The 21,551-nt window shown below is 39.8% G+C and overlaps 1 protein-coding gene across 1 annotated transcript; it reads right to left on the reverse strand.

The window, feature by feature from the left end:
* Nucleotides 1-227: 227 nt before the first annotated feature.
* On the reverse strand, nt 228-20,971 carry ankfy1 (ankyrin repeat and FYVE domain containing 1). The gene is made up of 25 exons (XM_067438784.1): nt 20,905-20,971; nt 18,748-18,952; nt 17,098-17,216; nt 16,789-16,924; nt 12,890-13,013; nt 12,152-12,301; nt 11,368-11,533; nt 11,003-11,207; nt 10,804-10,872; nt 8,957-9,156; nt 8,763-8,860; nt 8,236-8,446; nt 8,042-8,140; nt 7,811-7,964; nt 7,310-7,478; nt 7,062-7,180; nt 6,446-6,602; nt 6,101-6,301; nt 5,140-5,316; nt 4,885-5,032; nt 4,705-4,795; nt 2,430-2,554; nt 2,198-2,344; nt 2,014-2,104; nt 228-1,825 (listed from the first exon to the last, which is right to left on the reverse strand). Exons 1-25 carry the CDS (start codon nt 20,912-20,914, stop codon nt 1,693-1,695), a joined length of 3,504 nt encoding a protein of 1,167 aa, XP_067294885.1. The 5' UTR covers nt 20,915-20,971; the 3' UTR covers nt 228-1,692.
* Nucleotides 20,972-21,551: the final 580 nt, after the last annotated feature.

Below are 21,551 nucleotides of genomic sequence, written 5' to 3' on the forward strand. Positions count from 1 at the left end.
TCATTTTCGTAATGTTTTTATGATTGGTTTATTATAGCAGGCACATGACCGGTGACCAATGCTACTCTTACTACTGTAGTTATTTATTTATTTATTGTTTTTATATTTGTTATTAATTTACAATTATACCATTTCTCTGATTTAGTTTTCACTTCCAATTCCTATGCAATTTGTGACCGAGTATATTATTTATGCCATAGAATCAAGACCCTTTAAATAAAAGACAATTTTATAGATTTTTTTCAATTGTCCTTTATGTAAAATTGTCCTCCCTTTCTTGAAAAGGATACTAGAGGCGGCGACAGGCTAAATATCTGAGCATACAGATACCATACAATGTGCAGAAAAGATTAAACAGAGGCGTAGGTTTGTCACATAGACAAAAAAGCACAACCTGCATTAAGTACAAAACAGTTGTAGTGGTCAAAAATATTATACATTTATCTGTACAGTTTAACAATACCAATAACAGACTGTGGACATGACCCTTTCCTCACCCTCCCCCCACAAACAAACTAATCTCCTTTGAAATGTGATCAGAAACGTAAAAACAGAAAAAGAACTTTGATAAAGTGCACCTGTCAAGCATGGACATGAAAAAGCATTTAAAATATGATAGGTCAACATAACATGACGTGTTACGTCACCAAGAAGACTCGAAAACAACGACCTGGCAAACGATAACTGGAATGTATCCTTTGGTGATCAGAAATGAATAAAGTGTGATTATGATGACAATAATAACAGGCTATACATGATGTCATGCATATGCATAGTAAGCATATAATTCTGCACTTGTATTTCTGCACCTGTCTGACTTAATAGAATCACAAGGAACGATTTAAATTCCACATCAAGAACACTTCCAACATCTGAAGTGTTTCTCAAATTTTAGTATGATTGGATAAAATAATGTCCACTTAATATGCAGATTAATACATGATTATGTGATCATGTTACTAATAACAAACCTAGCAAGGTATATTTCTCCATCTCTCTCTTAGTGTTTTGATATAACTCCAGAGAAATGTCCTTGCCTGTATCTTTCCAGATGTTAAAATGTGTTCAAACCCTACATCTAACACCTCAAAGACCCTGCACGGTATGATTAAGGCCTCACACTACTAAACATGGCTACCTTTTGTAGATGCTTTCATATCAAGTAACATTCAACACCAAACAAACTTTCTTGAAATACTGATCGACCAATCTGTAGAACAAGAGTCAATTCGAGTGGTGATGGCATGACTGCATGTGGGAATCGTACTAGTCTTGTCATCCTAATGAGAAATGAAGTAATTTTTAAATCATAATTGTCCATATAGCACATTAGCCCTGTATAAAACCCCTATGGTTCTTTTTTTTGTAGTAAATGATACTTGCCCTTCTCCTAATCACACTTGGTTTTTGCCCTGAAAGCTGAACTCGGAACTACATTTTTCATTTGCATCTGCATTCCACTAGTTTTTATCTGGATCCTCAACACATATATTTTGGTTCTAAAAAGTACTGCTAGAACAAACACATTGTTATGGTTGTATTTTATCCTTTGACAACAATGGAATGGTTTTGTTCAAGGGCTCTTCCTCTCAATGCGTCTTACTCCAGTTCTCCATCCTTTCAGTGCTAGGCCCAGCCCGTGGGTTCATTCTAAGCTCGGCTGGTGCCCGTCCTTCAAGTTCCTCTAGAGTGTTAGGACACGCCGCCCAATGTCAGCACGTCAAAGCAGATGTCGCATACGCGCACAGGTTTGTTCAGGTCAAATTTGATGATGGGGATCTCTTTTATAGAGCACTTATGGCAGAGCAGACGCCCACAATGGCGGCTACAAGAAAAAGAAATGACAATAAAGGATGGGTTATTAGGTGGTAGGACAAGGGAAGATACAAAACATAATTACAGGAGGGAAGAGTTATGATTTGGAGAAAAAGAAAGGTGTGTTCACAATTAAAGGACACCAAGGATTTATACTTTAAAGGCAGACCGATTAAACCCAGTTAGTTGGCTACATACCAGTGATGTTTCCTAGTGGTGACTCCAAATTTGGTCACACATTCATAGCAGTTTGATCCATCACACCACGGGGGCTCTTTGGAAAGCATATCTGTGCCATTCAAAACACAATACAAGGGCTCATTAGATATAACCACTAAAAGCACTGTAAATGTCTTAGAAACACTAAACCTGTATATCTTACCTAGCAGACGGAACAGAAGCTGCTTAGTGGCAACTTGATAGTTGAAGATGTTGATGCCCTGGTTGTTATTGACGCCGAGTCGAGCTCCAGCCCTCACAATGGCACGACACAGGTTAGCGTTTCCTTTCATGTAGGCCAACAGAAGCACTGCAAGGAGAAAACATCAACTATCATCGATCCAATGTTTAGTTCTGACAAGGATTTGTTATGAAATTTGTTGTGCTTCACTAACCTGTGTTCCCTTCATTGTCAGGTTTATCTAGGGGATACTCTGGCATGCATTCTAAAAACAGCTCAAAGATGGCCGCCGCGTTCTCCTTCCCATACTGGCCGAGGACATGCATGGGAGATTGACCTCTACAGAAATAAAAACAGGGCAAAAAATTTAATGAATGTCCATGAATAATGAATAATTTATTTTTATTTATTTGAATAATGTAAATATTGAATAGTTTAGCAATATACACACATACACTATGTATACATTATGTAGTTAATTTTTATATATATTTATATAAGTTTATAGGTGAAGTATGTAGTTTTTGCGACACTAATGGCACTAACGGAAATGCAATACATTACTAAAACATATTTTGCAAATGCCCCTTTCGCACATTGCACATAACAATCACAGCTCTTACAGGGGCTGGTGAAGACACGTCTCAACAGGTAAAAGTAGGCTACTTCTAACAAACGGCCAACATATTAAGAATACTTTTGTCACGAGTTATCAACCGAGTAGACTACTCTGTCTCGAGCGAACGCAAGCATCTCACTTATAATAAACCCATCTGATGTATCTGAACCGGGCAATTTTTTTGACAATATGGCACAACTGTTTGAGGCAGTCTACATGGGACACAAGTAAACAATTTCAACTGGAACATTTGTCTTTCTGAGCAGGTGTTAGATTGATGTATGTTTGTTTTGATGCATCGAATGTAGCACATTGCCATATTCACTTTGATGTGTTCATGAGCGGTTTAATCTTTAAAGGTCTAAATGCTGTGAATTTTGGCTTGCACTTCTGTAACCGAAGCTGAATGTATTTTCTCAAGTGTCAGTCAGGGTCCCACACCAGCTAAACACCCTCTGGCTCAGCCTGTTACAGTAGCCATGTCTGAGCAGACTTCTCTTAATGTGTAGATGGTGCCTGGGAGGCTCAATTTTTACATGTTTGGGGGAGATAAACCCATGAATGGCACACTAGTAGTAGTCAATTAACAATAAACTGTAAACAGAATCTATTTAAACAAAAAACATGCATACTATGTAACTTTGTCACTATGTAAATTTTCCGTCCGCTAGAGGGCACCTATTCAAAACAAAGGTGTAGTTTGATGACGCCAAGTTTGAGTGCAGAATCTTGGGAGATGTGGTCTTCACCTCACAGCCGGTGGAAAAGAATCGGGATAGGACTCATATTCATGATGTGATTATTAAAGGGGTACTTCAGCGCTGGGAAGATGAATCTATTTAAACTGGGTCATTAATGTAGTAGAAATGTTAAATTATTTTTGAATTTGGTGCTTTCTAGACTGAGAAAAGACAGAAAATGTATTTTTGCCTCATGGGGATGAAAGACTACAATTCCCAGAATGCTTCGCTGCCTTGTGAGGCCATTCCCAAAGCCACCTACTGGATTACAGTGATGAGTTCGGAAAGTACAATTAAATACTGAACGTGTGTGTTCAATATAACGATCGAGTTGCCGCGTGAGTCTCACAGCACTAACTCTGTGATATTCGCAGGCATACATTCACAACGCGTTTTCAGTTCATGCCTTTGGAAGCTTAACTTTCATATAAATTAATTTGAGAAGTTAAAACACTTACATTGCTCAGCATCCGTTTAAATTAATGCCTGTAGCTGAGGTGTGCTGTAAGTGTGATCTCCCATCCCCATGTGCGGGTTGAAAACATGCGGAAATAGCTCCCTCTGCTGGCTGTAGTCTTTAGCCTCTGGGCAAACATTCCAAAGAGGACGCAAATATCGTCAATTTGCGTCACGAGAGGAATTTTTCCAGAAATAAAATGCATAAATCTCTCGTCTCAGGGGGATATAAGAGGGAGGAGCACAATCATTTGAATATACTCCAGGGTTTCTACTGATCCAAAGCCATATGCTAATCGCTGAAGTAACCCTTTTACGGCTTGCAAGCAGCGGGACTTTTATTATGAAAATGTTTATTTAAAATGATATGACATTATCTCTGTGCGTTCGCTCAGCGGCTCTTGTGACACTTGTTGCACACTGCTAAGAGTAAAGCGTTTCTGCCAAATAAAACCGTAAACCGAGGGTAACGTAGATATGACGCAATTGACAAGCGAATCCTTCAGATGTCCCGGCTCCTTGGTTAAAATAGCTATTTTCTCACAATTTACAAATGGTTGGAAACATTTGGGATATTGTAAGAACTCAACTGAACAATATATATAACAGGGCCTGGTGGTTTTTGGACATTTTACTGCACCTTTAAGTGTGGCGTAAAATATTCTGAGTCAAACCTGAGATTATAGGCTTCGGCATCTATGTTGGACTCGGTAAGTAGAGCACGTACATTATTCAGACGCCCCTGCATCACAGCCAGATGAAGCGCTAGTAAGACAAGATATAAAGAAATGCTTAAAATGGAATTTAGTCATTCAAGAATATTAAAATTAAATAAGTTTAGCACAATAGTCTACCATTGTTTCCATTCTCATCTACGGCAGCGAAGTCAACACCATTTTCGATCAAGACAGAGCAGATGGTGGAAAGGTCCTGTTGTGCAGCGAGATGCAGCGCTGTCTGACGATGCTTGGTCAGCTCATTTACCTTTGCACCAGCCAGCAGCTGCAGTCCACACATACATCAGGAGAGAAGCAAAACAGATTTTTCAGTGTTTGACTTGAAAATAAAAAATAAAATAAAAATTCCTCCATCCATTCTCTTTGCTTTACCAGATTTCTGACAATGATCTCGGATCCTGCCTGCACAGCCAGGTGTAGAGGCGAGAGTTTGGCACTGTCCTGCACTCTGGAGTTCACGTTGGCCTGTACGCTAATGAGGAAGAGCACACTCTCTATGTCGGAGTTCTGCACAGCAACATGCAGGAAGTTGCGACCTTTGTTGTCCACCTAGCCAGAGAGAGAACATTTATTCAGTGGCTTGTGACGTCACATATATAAAAACAAGGTGGAGTAATTTCTTTTATGACGTGATGGGACATGTTGTGAAGACCAAGTATGGTGCAACCCATACTCGGAATTTGTCCCCTGCATTTAACCCATCCAACTTAGTGCACGCATTAGGAGCAGTAAGTAGTAAACATATTGCAGCAGTGGGCAGCCATTCACTGCGGAGCCCTGGGGAGCAATTGGGGGTTAGGGGCTATTGTGTAATATGTATAACACAACAATTACCCTGCCTCATTGTTTGACATATTTAGCTAATATATTATGTCTAATGTTTTATTATCTTGTTTATTTCATGGAAAAACCTTATATGGACAAGTATGTAACCATTATATATGTATTGTATTTATTGTGTGCGCAAGAGAAGAAGCGGTTGTACAGAGTTAAATTTGAGTTCAAATATCTAAGGATGAGACCGCTCTACATATCACACTACAGATGATTTATTTATGCTTGCTCAAAAGTAGAGAAAAAACATGTATGAGAGCAACTAGTAGTATGCAGTAAGTATGAAAAGTGATGCCAACAAGAGGAGAACACACAAAACATACCTTTTTAAAAGCGGGCATTCCCAGTCTGGATGACTTCATATGGGCAGGTCACTAATTTTGAATTTTCCTGCCATTATTGAGAATTTAACCCAAACTTGGGTTACACGTCTGATTCTCTAACCATTAGGCCATGGCTGCCCATCTATATCTATGTGGATATAATCATGCCCACGCACCTGTTCGGCAGCGCCGGACTCTCTCTTGAGGATGGCTTCAGCAGCTTTATTGTTCTTGTGTGTCATGGCACAGGCAAACGGCGTCATGCCTTGTCTGTCACGAATATTCAACCGGATTTCAGGGTGGGAGATGAGCAGCTGGATGATGACGCCTTGCTGGTTGCTAATGGCGACGTGAATCGGAGCACGTCCTTCTGAATCCTGCATGCAGAGAAATGGCCATTGCAGTTCTCAGGGAATTTTAAACAGTGATTATATGGAACATATCTGCGTAAAGCCTTGTCATCTAAAGAAAAAGATAAGAACAAGGGAGAATGTATGCATCTGTTGTAGATCTATATTAACCTGTGCATTCACATTGGCTCCAAACTCCAAAAGGCACTGCGCCACCTCATCCAGACCCCAGGATGCAGCCAAATGCAGTGGGCACTGCCCATCCCTCGCCTCCTCATCTCCCTCACCGTTAGGACCAGGCCTCCTCGGGCTGTTCACATCACAGCCGCTGAAAACAAATGTTGAGATAATTTATGATAAGACATGTTTGTCTTATTTATAGCCTGAAGAGAATGCTGCAGTGATGATGTATATTTGTAGGACAACCTGGAAGTTAGCATCACCCTGGTTCCTTTGACAAAAATGCAATGAGATTGTTCCATTAGCTTTTGGATTATTGCAAAAAATGAACTATGACCAACAAAAGTTTACGATTATTACACATTTTGCTAATTTTGAAAATCTTCACAAATTAACACAACTTTTATGAAAATATTCTGAGCTTATATTAACCACAGACCTTGTTTCAAACATTTAACAACAACAAAAAAAACTATGGAAATGGAAGTGCCAAAATGCAAAAATATGTCATCTCTGTAGCACTCTAGGGCTGAGGTCTCTCTTTAGGTGGTGAATTGTATTGAAAATATAAATTTGACGACCTGTCGAGAAAATGAAGTGTGCAAACCTGCGTATAAGGAAGCAAGCAGTGACCTCGTTGTTCTCATCGATGGCTCTGTGGAGAAGAGTTTGTTGACATCCTCCAGGTCCTGAATTCCAACAAGTTGCGTCACACCCGTGCCTGACCTAAAACAAAAAAAATATATATATATAAAACCGACAAATCAAATAAAATCATCATAAAAATATGCTAAATAATTGTTTCCAAGGTAGTTAAGAAAATTAATGCAGAAAAAAAGAAACAAAAGTTCTCACCAATGTGGACGCAATGTCCTCCAAACCATTTTCCAAAGCCAGCCAGAGTGGAGGATCACCCTTCTCATTCACCACTGACATGTCAGCTCCTCTTGTACAGATGGCGTCCACTACTAAAGGGAGCTGGTTGCTGATGGCCAACTGCAAAGCTGTTTGCCCCTCCTGGGTCCTGAAACAAAGTCAAGACACCTTTATTTATATAATGCTATATAAATCAATATTATATTAGTATACAATATAAGTATGATTTGTAGTTAATGATTTTTTCCATGATCAAATTATCAGCTATTATATGCATCAACTCTGCTATTTGGGGAGACAGAAGGAATGGGATGGATACACACTACAGGCAGGACTCAAACCTTTCTCAAATCTAATTTCCTGTAAAGGATCAATAAAGTATCAATCAATCATCTTCACTGCCCACATGAACGCCGCAGATAAACATGTCCGAGGGATGTCTGCTAGTGCGAACTGATGTTTTTATAGCAGTTCTAGTACCTGACGTTGATGTCGGCCTGGTGCTCTAACAGGAAGAGTGCGCTCTTGCTGTCCTGTCTCTTTATAGCCATGTGCAGTAGCGTCTGTCCATCAGACATGGTGTCATTAATGGCTGCTCCAGAACCCAGCAGCTGTGCGGCAATATTGTGCATGCCTAGCAATGTAAATAAGAAACATTAAATGATCTGCATGAGCAGCAAACTCACTGAAGGAGATTTTAGCAAAACCCACCAGTCCAGAGTGCGAGACCCAGTACGGTCTGATCCATGGAGTCTTTCAAACTAAAGTCAGGGATGATCTGCAGGTTATTGGTGGCATGTAGTGCATTGGCTGTGAGAGATGGATCAAAAATAAAAGTTATGAATGACACATGGCACAGCTGCACAGATCAGTACTCAAATCAGAAATCTTCCCTAATCCCTCACCTTTCTGCTCTAATATGACAGACACCACATCTGGGTGGTTGTGAACAATGGCCAGGTGGAGCGGGCTCTGCAGGAAAACTCCTTGGCTCTTCTCGACTCCGTCAGGCAGGGCACTGTCGGTCTGAAGGTTAGGATTCGCCCCCTGCTGGAGCAACTCCACTGTCAGCCCTGCTAGGCCACAGCGGCACGCCGAATGGAGGGGGGTCTCACCCTAGAAGAGAAAAATGTGATCATAAGAAATCAGTCTTCGTCAGTCTTCAGTGTCACATCCTTAATAAATCATTTTAATACGTCGTTTTAGTCCTCAAAAAACATTTCTTAATATTATCAATGTTAAAAACAGTTGTGATGCAAAATATCTCCCTGATGCATATGTTTTTCAGGTTCATAGCAGAATTTCCATACTTCCAATTTGTTCTATTTAATAGTTTTGATGACTACACTACTATTATAAATTGTGTAAAATGAGTATGCATGTTCAAACCTTTGACTGGCAGTGTATTTCTAATCAAAGCTGACAGACTCACCCATTTGTTGGTGTGATTGACTTTAGCTCCATGTGTGGCCAGGAAGATAGCGGCTGCTTCAATTCCTGCGATAGCTGCTCTCTGCATGAGGCAGTTACCTGATGAGGAGGTGTTGTCGTGATTAGTAGATATTAAATGGGTAATGATTAAAGGCACACATATAAACATTTTAGAAAGTGCCAGATGTTTAGTACCATTTGAGTCTGGTGCATCAGGATTGCTCCCTCTCTGTATAAGCCTTGCTGCAAAGCTGTTCTCGTCAAATGAGGTTCCATTCACAACAGGAGCTTCATCCTCAAAAGGGTTCACGGAGGGGTCAGAGGCCACAGTGATGTACTGCAAGGCCAGCCACAGTGCAGTGCTGCCTTCATGATCTTTCAACTCCAGATCCAATCTAAGCAGGAATGAGAGGGATTACGGTGTTACAAAAAAGGAAACAAGTAAGGGACAATATTACACCAAGAAGGTAGGAGTTAACTATCTCCATATTCAGAACACTAGCTTACTTAAAGGGGTGGTTCCGTGTTTTCTTTCTAGGCTTGGTTGTGTTTATGGGGCGCAGTATAACATGTCTTAATAGTTTTTATTTTATTTTTATGCCATATTTTTCTTATATTTCACCATTATTCCACACCGCTGTCTCCACTGTCCTTTGAACAGTTTGCTTCCTGCTTCTATGAAGCCCATCCCTCCCAAAAACGCAATGATCTTAGATTGGTTAGATGGCCAAATGTAGTTTCATGTATTTTTATTGGCTGAAGTGCCAAGCACAGGTTGCCGGAAACGCCACGCCCCTTACCATTACAGGCAGAAGTCACATCTGCGGTGACTAGCAAGGGTTGATGATGTCAACAACCAGGGAAGAAGCTTGTTGTAGTCCAAATCGACTGTTTTTATAGGTAATAAACTGCTGTAACTTTAAAAGACAATATCACCATTTGCATTTTGTAACTTTGCAGATACTGTTTATGCTCAAGCAGCAACATTACACACTAACTAAAGCTAAAAAAGTGAAATTGCATGCAGCCACCCCTTTAACATTTTACATTGTATACTTTATCAGAACACACAAAGAATACATAATTAATGTTTATTTTTTAACCCAACCCTTAGCGGTCCAAGTCAAGATTACAAATCACATTTTGATATTACATCAAGTTCCTTGTAAGTAATGCCTAAAGGGATACACTATCTCATTAAACTCTTGCATTTGTACATTTTTAAATACAAGTTTTAGGTCATTCCGCACATTCCATACATATAGAAAGTGGTTTGGTAGTATGCTTTTCCATTACCTACTTCAATAATGTAAGATACAACATTCATTTTGAAAAAGAGGGTGAATTCCAATCAGAAGTGAGCAACCATATGCCTTGACCCAGAAGGGCAGATCTCTTGAAGTGAGATTTAAAGGGAGCAGGGCACTTGCATGTCATAATGTGGTCGTTTGGAATGCACTTGGCAAAGGGAGCAATGGAAATGGAAAGACAATGACGATGAAAGACAATGTAATTTCCTCATTATCTTCATCTGGAATGTTACCATGATAACAGTACAGTGTCCATCAGCCCATTAGCTGATCTTACAACAGGACGTGTGTGTGTCAGAGTGTATTCCCTCTTTGGACCCTGCAGGTATTCACATTTACCCAAAGCATCTACTTTTAAACGTATTAAATATACATATTAAACTTGTTTAATATTCATATTAAATGAATGACAAAAAATGTGCAAAATAACTTGAATTATTCTGTTTATTTGTTAACTAAACTCTAACTCTCCCGCTATCTAGCTTTAAAATGAATCATGAGGATTTAACACCCTGGGTCACATGATCAAAAAACGATAAAATGACTTCCTTAAAGTGACCATCGTATGTACCTCTCGCTAACAGACTTGTGGAAAGGCCCTTCGTGAGGGGGATTAAGCGGTTCACCTTTATTTGGAACACCACTACAAAGGGTGTACCCTTCCCAAAGTGCCCTTCAAAGGCACAAAAACACTGTTTGGAATTCACCCAGATAAAGTGCGTTTAAGCTTACTGTTTGCACTGTAGAAGCTGGTTAAAGACGGGTTCATTTCCTGACACCACCGCCTCATGTAATGGAGTCCTAAGAATTAGACAATAGAAATAAAACCAGGTCATGAATACAATGAATGAGCTTTACTCCCAAAACATAGCATATAAAATAATCCCAAAAATCGTTAATGCATAAGAAACCCTTGGCTTAGGTTACCCACCGTCCTTTGCTGTTTTGCATGTTTGGGTTGGCACCAGCTTTGAGCAGAGCTTCAGCAATGTGGGCCATGCCAGCCATAACTTCACCACTGTGTTTCTTAGGGCTGAAAGAGCAGACCAGGTGCAGAGGTGTCTCAACTGCACCCACTGTGGCAGCATTCACCTGCGCAGAGTGACGGATCAAAAAAGTGGAAGCAAATTCATCTCCTAAAGAGAGAGAGAGAAAAACAGGATGGGGACAGTATTTAGAACACCAAAAGAATAAAATATAAAATTCTCAAAAGATTCACAATCGCCAAGCATCTTTGTACCAACTACAAATTCATTATAAAATTATTCCCTCTGCTCAAATCTAAAAACTCATCACCTCTCTGGATGGCCTTGTGTAGAAGACTCCAGCCACTCTGGTCCACCATGTCAACATCTGCTTTGTTGTTGACCAGTGTGGTGGCGATGCTCTCTAGTTTCTTGGACAGAGCCAGATCCAGCGCCAAATCTCCATTATTGTCCAGCTCATTCAGCTTTCCTGGTAACTTGGGAATGAATAAAAAAAAAATGTTTATCCTAATGAGTTTGCCATGCAACAAACACACTTACCAATAGAGGATAAAACATTTTATCAGTGGCTCAAAATGTGACTGATTGTTTTAGACAATTGATACATTTGGCACAATTCAAGCAAAATATAATTAGAAATATTCATATTTTTCTAAGGCATTTTTTTTGGATGACTTGAAGGGAGATTGTTATAAGATTTCAGTTCAAGACTGTGTTTCCGTACTTAAAAAGTTTGCAGAGCAAGGGAAGACATTTGATTACGTCATTAACGACTTGACAGCTTTCACTATTTCCACAGTACCAGAGAAGTCCACATGGGAATTCCTGAGACCTCAATCTCTCTATTAGAGTTTTGCAGTGGAAAGTATTTCACGCAGGGTAATTGTGTAATTGTGTAATTTATTTTTATACTAAAAATATTTCAGTATATTGAGTCACCACTAGCTGTCCAACGTAAAACCTAAAGCAAAACATTAACCATATAAAAACATCACTTGATATAGCTTTTACTACATATAGGACCTTGCACTTTTTATATCACGGGACGGTATATAAAGCAAGAACACTTCTTTGAATTAATGCTAGCTCTTTACCTGAGCGTCCATCTCTATTAGATAAAGGAAGACAACATCTTCTCGTTCTACTTTAATCGCTTTGTGAAGGGGGTACTCGGTCTTGGATTTGATCATTTTATAGAGCAGCTGAGCATCCATGGTACTGAAGTCCTCTTTCCGGAGATCATCCTAAAAGTAAATGATCAAAAGTAAATATTAAAATATTTAAGAATCCATTCATTGGCAAAACCTACCTTCTGCATTGACACACACTCAAAAAAAGATGAACCGCTCAAGGATTTTCTCCTCTAAAACAGCAGGTGGCAACATGTAATAATTATGCAAATCTCAATCTCCCTTTGGTCTTTTTCAAGGTCTTGCTCAAGGTCTGCTGATCTCATACTGATGTGCCAGTAAATCCACCACAATGTTTCCTTTACCATCCCAGTCTTACCCATAACCTAACCTTGAGAATCAATCATCACTATTTGTGGGGATTTATGTAGAGTCATAAAGAAGATCTCAAACATCAAGCAAGACATCAAGATCCTGCTGCTTTTAAACAGAGTGCATACAATAGAGGAAGGCTACTTTTCACAGTGAAATTGCCTATTTATTAATCAATAATTACTGTATTAACAATGATAAAATGATGCCTAGAACTGTATATTTCTTGCAAACAAATAAAGTTAGGCTATGTGCATCTATAGAACAAATTCCCCATCTGATCAGTCTTTCAAGGATGAGAAGGATGATGGCTCTGTTCCTCTAACTCACCCAGTGACTGGCAATGATCTCTCCACAATAGTTCATCAATGTTGCGGCGTCTAGCTCTTCTGCTGTCTGGTAAAACCTGATGCAGTTCCTCACATTCACTGACGACATCACTCCCTTCTCACATCTGCATTTGAAAAACAATATCTCTGTTTAGAGCTCACTTTGTTTTCTTTAACAATAACATTTCAATATATAGCATTAAATGTATTATTCCAAAATCCAAAAATTATTCCAAAACGTTCAGACAGTAGTGTATTCCCCGTCATAACCATGCAATGACAACTCACAAACGGATTAAGACTTAATTCTTGCGTTTTAATTCGTGCATTTTTGTTCTGCAGTCCAGTGCTCAAGAATAGAAGCTTGTCATTAGCATAAAAAGCAGCTGCTTTCATCCAAATCGACTTAGCGCATACTTATTGATGGGAGAAGACTAAAGTATTTCATACAACCCATGAATGAAAGATCACATGCTTTCAGGGAGATGTCTAGCCTAAAAAATCTAGACGCACCCTAGCGGCAGAAAATCTAATCTGCTACGAGTGTCGTCTAGTTGTTACTAGAGTGCCGCTAGGGTGCGTCTAGATTTCTAGGCTAGTCTAGCTGGTGAACGGCGGTCTTTTTCGAATCAGCTTTGACAGTGACTCTGGAAGACTTGGAGTTAAGCTTTTCTCTCAGAAAAGAACGGCACTGAAATCATTCTTAAAAAGGGAAGATGTGTTTGAGTTTTGCCGGCCGGATACAGCTAATTAAAAATCATATGGCTCGCAAGGTCTCTCACCCTTTACCAAAAATGATCGATAACAAAAAGAGACACACATCAACGGAGATCCGCTCTCTACAGAAAGGCATCCAATTATCATTTCCTTGTACATCCTACCGAAGTAAATGAAACGTTTATGATAATAATAATATTCAAATTGTACTGGCCGCACGTGTTCATGTGCTGTTCGCGAGTGAGTGTCACGAGACACGACAGCAACCACTCACTTTCTGTGGCAACAGCTCCTGCGCTGGGATTCAACTGTTTAAAGGGGGGGTGAAATGCTGTTTCATGCATACTGAGCTTTTTACACTGTTAAAGACTTGGATTCCCATCCTAAACATAGACAAAGTTTCAAAAACTAATGTTGGACGTTTGATGGAGTATTTCTGTGTCAAAAATACTCCTTCCGGTTTCTCACAAGTTTCGGAGAGTTTTTTTCGAGTATGGCTCGGTTTGACGTTAATTGATTGGAAGGTCCTTGTATGGGCTGTACAGGCTCTTCTCCCGCTAGGGTGCGCGTGTGCGCGTGACTAGAGCGAGAGAGGAAATGCACGCCCCATAAACACTCTTTCAAGGTCCAGATCCAGTCATCCGTGAACACTTCTGAGGCGCCCTATGGTCGCGCCACGCTCCACTTTTTCCTATGAGTGATGTCGAGCGACTTCAACGCTTCAGCACTGCATTCCGGGAAGGCAGCGCTGCATTTGAACCGATTTGAACGCAGAAATGACGGGAAGCTTCACAACATCCCGTCAGTCGCGTCTAAAAGTGGATCTCCACGGTCACTGCTGTCACAGGACTTCACCAAATCATACCAAAGAAGTGTGTTTTTGACGGAGCGGTCCCAGCGATAAAGGTTCGGTCCTGCTTTGGAAGCAGCCGGTGAGTAAAACTGCTTCAAATGTCTCTGCTATTGGCTATCGTCACGTGAGTAAACATCAGTAAACGACACGATCGCGTGCTTCATCATTCAAATGCGCTAACGGACTCCGTTGTTGTTCTCTGTACGTTACACTAGTCTGACGTGCAAAACCGTTTTGCTTTCTACCTCTAAGGTCTAGTCACATACAATAGTCCATAAACCGAATCATGTCCTCATAAACTGCGAGTAAACACACACAGATGTTGACAGGCCACTAAATACAGAACATACCACAGAGACGGACGTCCTGTGTTGCTGTTTCACCTGTTAAATTTATTTCAGCCTGGATCATATCTATTAGCTGAGATCGATAGCCATGGGTCTCTCCACGCTTGAGGACGTCACTGCTTTGCGCTCTTTGATTAGCTCCGCCCACTCGATACGCCTCCAGGCGCTCGTTTTTTCCGGAAAGACTCGGTACAGCCCATATTTCTTTTATAAATATAATACTAAAGACTTTTCGGAGATATGAAGGATGCAATACTACTCTATAGGTACTCAAGATTGACATGAGATTGACTGAAACTGAGTGTTTCACCCCCCCCTTTAAGGTAATGGCAAAACCATTTTTAGAACAGCCTACTTTTACATTTTTGCTGCTATCTAAATTTTAATATCCTTGCTTTTATTGAAACTGGTGCTTGCTCTGCAAAAAGACATTTCCAAACATTTCACCCACTGGTAGGTTACTTTCGCTTTTGCCAGCCGGCCCTATCAAAATCTGCGCGGATAAAGTTATTAATAACGAAACATGAATGGATGAATGAGAAAGAAAAGAGCGGTATGTGCTTTATATTGAATTATATTAAATATTTATATTAAAAGTGCGATAAGTCGCGAAAGAGAACAATTCTATTGACAGGATGCTGCGCGTGCGCTCCAACGCAACACGGACAAGCAGTAGCCTGTCTTCGGCTGCTCGTCTAAACAACCAAATAAACACAGAAATATATCAAAATGCCAAGTTGAGTATTCACATAAACACAATAAATGTAAGCACTGCGTTCTTTCTTTCTCTCTCTCTCTCTCTCTCTCTCTCTCTCTCTCTCTCTCTCTCTCTCTCCTCTCTCTCTCTCTCTCTCTCTCTCTCTCTCTCTCTCTCTCTCTCTCTCTCCTCTCTCTCTCTCTCTCTCTCTCTCTCTCTCTCTCTCTCTCTCTCTCTCTCTCTCTCTCTCTCTCTCTCTCTCTCTCTCTCTCTCATAATACTGCAACTTATTTATTGTTTACTGCATATTTGTTTGCTACTAGCCTACTGTTGAACATTTTATTGGGGGAAAAACATAGCCTGACAAGCCAGACCCACATCAAGATGTTTGGTCTGGAAACTCACCATAGACAGGGCTCAGTCCGAGGGGCGGGATAAACGGTTGTCTTTCAAACTCCCTCTGCACGCGACAGGATAGCGGTACACCAACCGGAGCAACGACGGTGAAGGGGAGCTCGCTGACTGATTAAACATTCGCCGTATCCGTTCGGCTAAACTCCGAACACATCTTCCCTTTTTAAGAATGACTTCAGTGCCGCTCTTTGTTCTTTTCTCAGAGGAAAGCTCAACTCCAAGTCTTCCGGAGGCGCGGGCAGAGCTGATTCGAAAGACCGCCGCCGTTCGCCAGTTTCTGTGTTTACTAGAAGCACGCAAACGCAACTCGGCCGTCGCCATTATGGCCCCGCCCGCCGACTCTATAGCCTACCTACACGATGTGATTGGGCCGTCCAGATTCTGAGGAATACAGCTCAGATAGGAATTGAAAGTTGCTAGACCACACTTGCGGGCAAATAAAATTTGGGTGCGTCTAGATTTCTAGGCTAGGAAAAACACGTTTTTTTAATAATAATATATTATTAAATAATATAATATTATTTTTTTACTGTGGCTCTTTTGAAAAAATGCATTAACCAAAAATTAAAAAAAATGGCTCTTTAGTCAAAAAAGGTTCCCGACCCCTGGACCAGAGTGACTAAAATGATGGCGTGACGCATATGTGGTATTAATTAAGTGTGGCATTTATCATTAAAAGCATTCCAGTGTTCCAGTCCATGCTGAGTGGTGCTTTTTATACTCGTAGTTGATATTCTTGCATACCGAGTGACCGATAAGAACAGTTACATAGTGTTTTTGTTGGTGAATCACCACGAGATGTATAACTGCAACATGAGTCATGAATCTATCCAGTCAATTTGATCTATTATTTAAAAAAAAACTGTTCCCACCTTTCTCGCAGAAGATTGAGCTGGAAGCGGTTGGCTAACTTCATCAGGTCGATGAGGAATCCATCGTCCCCACTCAACTCCAGATCATCTGTGTACGCCCAGCGCAGCATTGCCATGGCAACCTCTGGTTTGGCATCTAGGAAGTCACATGGGGACGCGCAGGAAAGAATCCAAGAATAAGTTGAGTTTTGAGGGATTTAAAACTGCTGCATACTGCATTAGAACAATAAGGGAAAAAACAGCCGAAACATAATCTAAATATCCTACATTTCCACTGCAGGTTGTAGGAAACAGAGAAGCCATTGTTACCTGAGAGGTCCAGTTCTGTGGTGGAGGCCATGTTGGCTGAACTCCAGATTTCACTCCGAGCAGCCAGTACGAATTTATGAGCGCTGAGCCTCTGATCTCCAATCTTTACCTTCAGATCGCTAGGAGAAGAGAGACTTATGTGGTCATACTGACTTTACACAGCATCGCTGTGAAATATGCAGTCATCGGCTACCTTATTTGATGCATTAGACCTAATATATAATGCATTGGTCTCAGTGAGGTCAGATCGGAGACAACAGTTCAGGCTCAAATCTCAGTCAGGTCATTCTGTAACTTCATAAGTTCATGGTGCAATAAAAAGAAATACAACTGTAATAGAATTTCCTAACTTTACAGACCCAGTGGACATATTAAAAACCTTTCAGCCAGCTTTAATACACTAAGAAGCAAAATGAAACTGTGAATCAGAACTTGTATACCCTGGTGGAAGCAGGCATTTTAATCAGGTCAAAGCCACATACAAGCTTACAATGTGCATCTTAAAAACTGTCAATTGAATTTCAACTATTTTCATGACAATTAAGTACCTTTAAATGTTGGTTTATTTCTCATTTCCACAATAGACCAAAAATACAATAAATATTATATTTAAATCATATAAAAATGTACCAATATATAATATTAATATTTTTTATTATATGTGTATGTATATACATTTGATGGTAAAAAACAAACCAAAAAAATAAGTTCCATGTAATTGTAAGATCTCTGTTTTCAGTGTAAATATATATGGGGGCGTGGGGGTTTGGTTAAGCATGCAATTATGCATAAAGTACTGTTATTACTATGGTACGTACATGCAACATATTTAACAAAAAACAAAAAAAACATTATAGTAAATGAAGTTCTCTTTTCAAAAACAGTGGGGGAAATGTTTCATTGTAATGGAAAATAATATCGAAAACAAAAATAATATCAAAGTGCAAAACAAACAATGAAAAAAATAAGTTTAATTTTTTTTTTAGCAAACATTTCTTGGTTAACATTTACATCTCATCTCATCTAGCCCGGGACACACCAAGCCGCCAGGCAACGTAAGGGGCCGTTTTTGAGCATCGGCCGACTTAATTTTTCCGGTGTGTTCTGCATCGTTGGCTCTAATTGGACGGAGCCAGTATTTTTTATTTTATTTTGCTGATTCAACAAGTAGAATCGCCATTGATAAGAAAGAGAACTCTGATTGGCTGTTAATTTAATGAATGACTCAGTGCATGAGAATAAGGGCAAAACAGTGAGCAAAGTCAAAATTGTACAGACAGAAGGCTGTTCTAATTTTACGCCATCTTACCTGTGTGTTCCTGGGCAAATATTTTAATATTAATATGTGGAGTGAAATAAAAGTGATCAGCCGGATTGATATTCAAAAAGACAAGCATTCGCTGCTTTGTTTAGGGTTTTTGTCTCTGGTGCCTGCAGTGTAAGTTTCCCTTTTTAAACACAGACATATCTATCTGCTTAAATAAACAGTTACTGTATATCCTTTACACGCAGCTGCAGAACATGCATTGCTAGTTGACCGTCAGCTGTAGTTCTCTCAGTGTGTTTAAGTGTAGCCTTTTGCCCCGACACAGGTGACAACACAGTCGGCTTTCATCATCGATAGTTCTGTGGCGTTGGTTTGGTTCTCACCTGTACTTCTCTTGCTGAAAGAGGTCAGCCACGATCGCCAGCAGGCGGCTGATGAAGGAGTCGCTGGCCTGGGAGGTGGAGCCGGGGAGAGAGGTCTGGGCAGCCAACACGGAGCATCGCCTCTCCGTCTCCACCAGCTTCTGTTGCATCTTCACATACTCCTGCCTCAGCAGAGCAAGGTGCTTCTGCAGTTTCTGCACCTCCTCTGCAGGCATGATGAAAACGATGAAGGGATGGGGGGACAAGAATTCAAGAGAGCAAAAGGAATGAGCACATGGAGTACAAGGAGAAAATAAGGGTAAACAAAAGAATAATCCGTCAAATATGATGGAAAAAGAAAAAGGGAAGTGGAAATGGCATGTAGACGAGAGAGCGAGGGACAAAATACAGATTTCACATAAAAACTGCTGACACAGACAGACTTCCTGAGCACACTTACGGGAGAAGTGGAACTACGATAAGTGAGCACAACTACCTTTACACATTACAAGAAGTAGCAACACTTTTAACATGGTCTGATTCATGACAACCACAAAGGCAAGAGTTTATTCATATACAACCTTTATCGGTCTCACTCCACTCAAACCTCAAAGTAACTTTAATGTTCTAATTGCCTTGGATCCATGACTAGAGGATTTTACAGCTTAACCTACATTCCAACACAGCTGCTTCCTTCCTCTTTCCTTGAATTTATTTCTGTGTCTCTCTCCAGAATGCAGAGGCTACACTTTGCCCCACATAAACTCAGGTGCTGAGAGCTGGTCTAGTAACATCTTACTTTTTGACATCTAGGAAAATCTTTGAATTCTGCTAAATAAATAAAAAGATGGCCGGCGCCACGTATAAATATAATATGCCAAAGCTGTACGTTTTGTTAAAAGAAGTCTACCCTAGTCATTATGCACCATTAAATCTGTGTGTGGTGTAAGCAAAAGATTAGAATGTTTTCAGTTTAATATGTCAGCCATTTGTCTTCAGCCTAGATTCAAGAATCCAGGATCCTGAGCAATCAACAACTCAAGAGCTGCCCAAATAGGTCCCATAAAGTGTTTAAAATGCTCATCATCAGCCAATCAGATGACAGGAAACCTTGTGAAGCAATAAAGTTTTGCATGACCCACAAGCATTTACACGAATTAAGAGCTCATGAATTACACAATGAACTCCGATGAACAATAAATAATTCTCAAGAATCGGGAAATTGTGAAATTGATATACAATAAATTGTTCCAGTAATAGGTACAGAAAATCAGTCACAAAAGGTAAGGTAGAACCTATTACCATGATAACCAACCACAGCTTCAGCCTTCAACCAATATGCTTGTCGCTACATGGTTGTATTGTTACTACAATTAAACCAAGCTAGCCTGTTATTAGCCCACCCCGATGTTAAACAAAATAACAGACAGACTGCTAAAGTGTTTTTACGCAGTTGGAAGGAAATGCGATTTTAACGTATTGTGATTTTACAACGTGTTTTGGGAAGATAAAGAAAGGGACATGTCCCATGAGCTGATAAAAGTAACGGTAGCAAACGCCTGCTGCAACGTCACTATGCAATCATGATATGCAAATTATTTATACAATCAACAAGACAGAACCTAGTACTGTAAAACAATTTTCTACTGCCATAGATGTCAAGGTATGCCGTCAATTACATCAAATAGTGCAATGTATTGTAAGATGTAGTAATCAATTCGTACAGCCAGATGAATTTGATAATACATTTGATGAAGTCCGATACAAAAGACTAAAAAATGGAAAACAAAGCGCAAAATGAAAATACAGGACGACAATGTGTCAAAAATAAACCATTTATCTTTCAAAAGCATAACGTTGTATGTTCTGCGATAAATGCAACTGAATACATCATTTGAAAGAGGATTTATTTAGTATCTCTTTATATGGGAGCTCAAATCACCCGGCGAATTATTACTACCACCGCCCAGCCCACCACCTGACTTGCAACCAGCTAGGCTGGAAAAAAATCTATGCAATAAAGTGGTTAATTTTAGGGTTATGCAATATTTATCCCCAAACGGCTGTGGTGGTAACAATTTAATGTAGTATTAGGCCTGTCCATCGTGTAAAGAAATAACAGCTGAAGGTGTTAAATAGAAAGGGCGTGAAAAAATAAGAAAGAAACCATCCTCATACCTTCTGCCATGTTGGATCCGTGGCTCGTCGCCTAATATCGCGAGAGCGCGCGGGAGGAAGGTCTTGATTGGGGAGGAGCGTGCTGTAAGCGCTGATACATTACATTTGTTAAGTGCACTATCAATAATGACAGATTCAAAAAAGTCTGTGTGCCAAGGAAACCAACTGTACACGGGGAGTCTTTATTATTCAGTCTTATTTAAATGTAATTCTGACCATCAGCCCATGTGTTTGACAAGACTGTTCCAGGTATTCTAAGGATAAGGAATTGTATTTAGGTGAATGTCCTCTTTGGCGCAAATTCCCAAACCCTTTCTAAAAATAGGACCTATTTGTGTTGTGTAAAAGTCTCAGTAGACCTACATGGCACCTGCAGCAAGCATTGAGTGTTACCTGTTGCACATTTTGATAAAACTGAATTGTCATTATGAGGGACAATCAGTATTTCCCATTATTCTAACCAGTGCTGTTATTGTTAACCAACACAAAAACTATTTACACTTGTTTCTGGTGATTGAAAGTGAACTGAAATAAAATTAATATAGATTAAAATATTACTATATTATTATTATATACTATAATATTATTATTACTTAATTAATGCTATGTATATAGAAACAAAACTAATACAAATAACATAGCACATG

The sequence above is a fragment of the Pseudorasbora parva genome, chromosome 3 (genome assembly GCF_024679245.1).
Source record: "Pseudorasbora parva isolate DD20220531a chromosome 3, ASM2467924v1, whole genome shotgun sequence".
NCBI classification, from domain to species: Eukaryota; Metazoa; Chordata; class Actinopteri; order Cypriniformes; family Gobionidae; genus Pseudorasbora; species Pseudorasbora parva.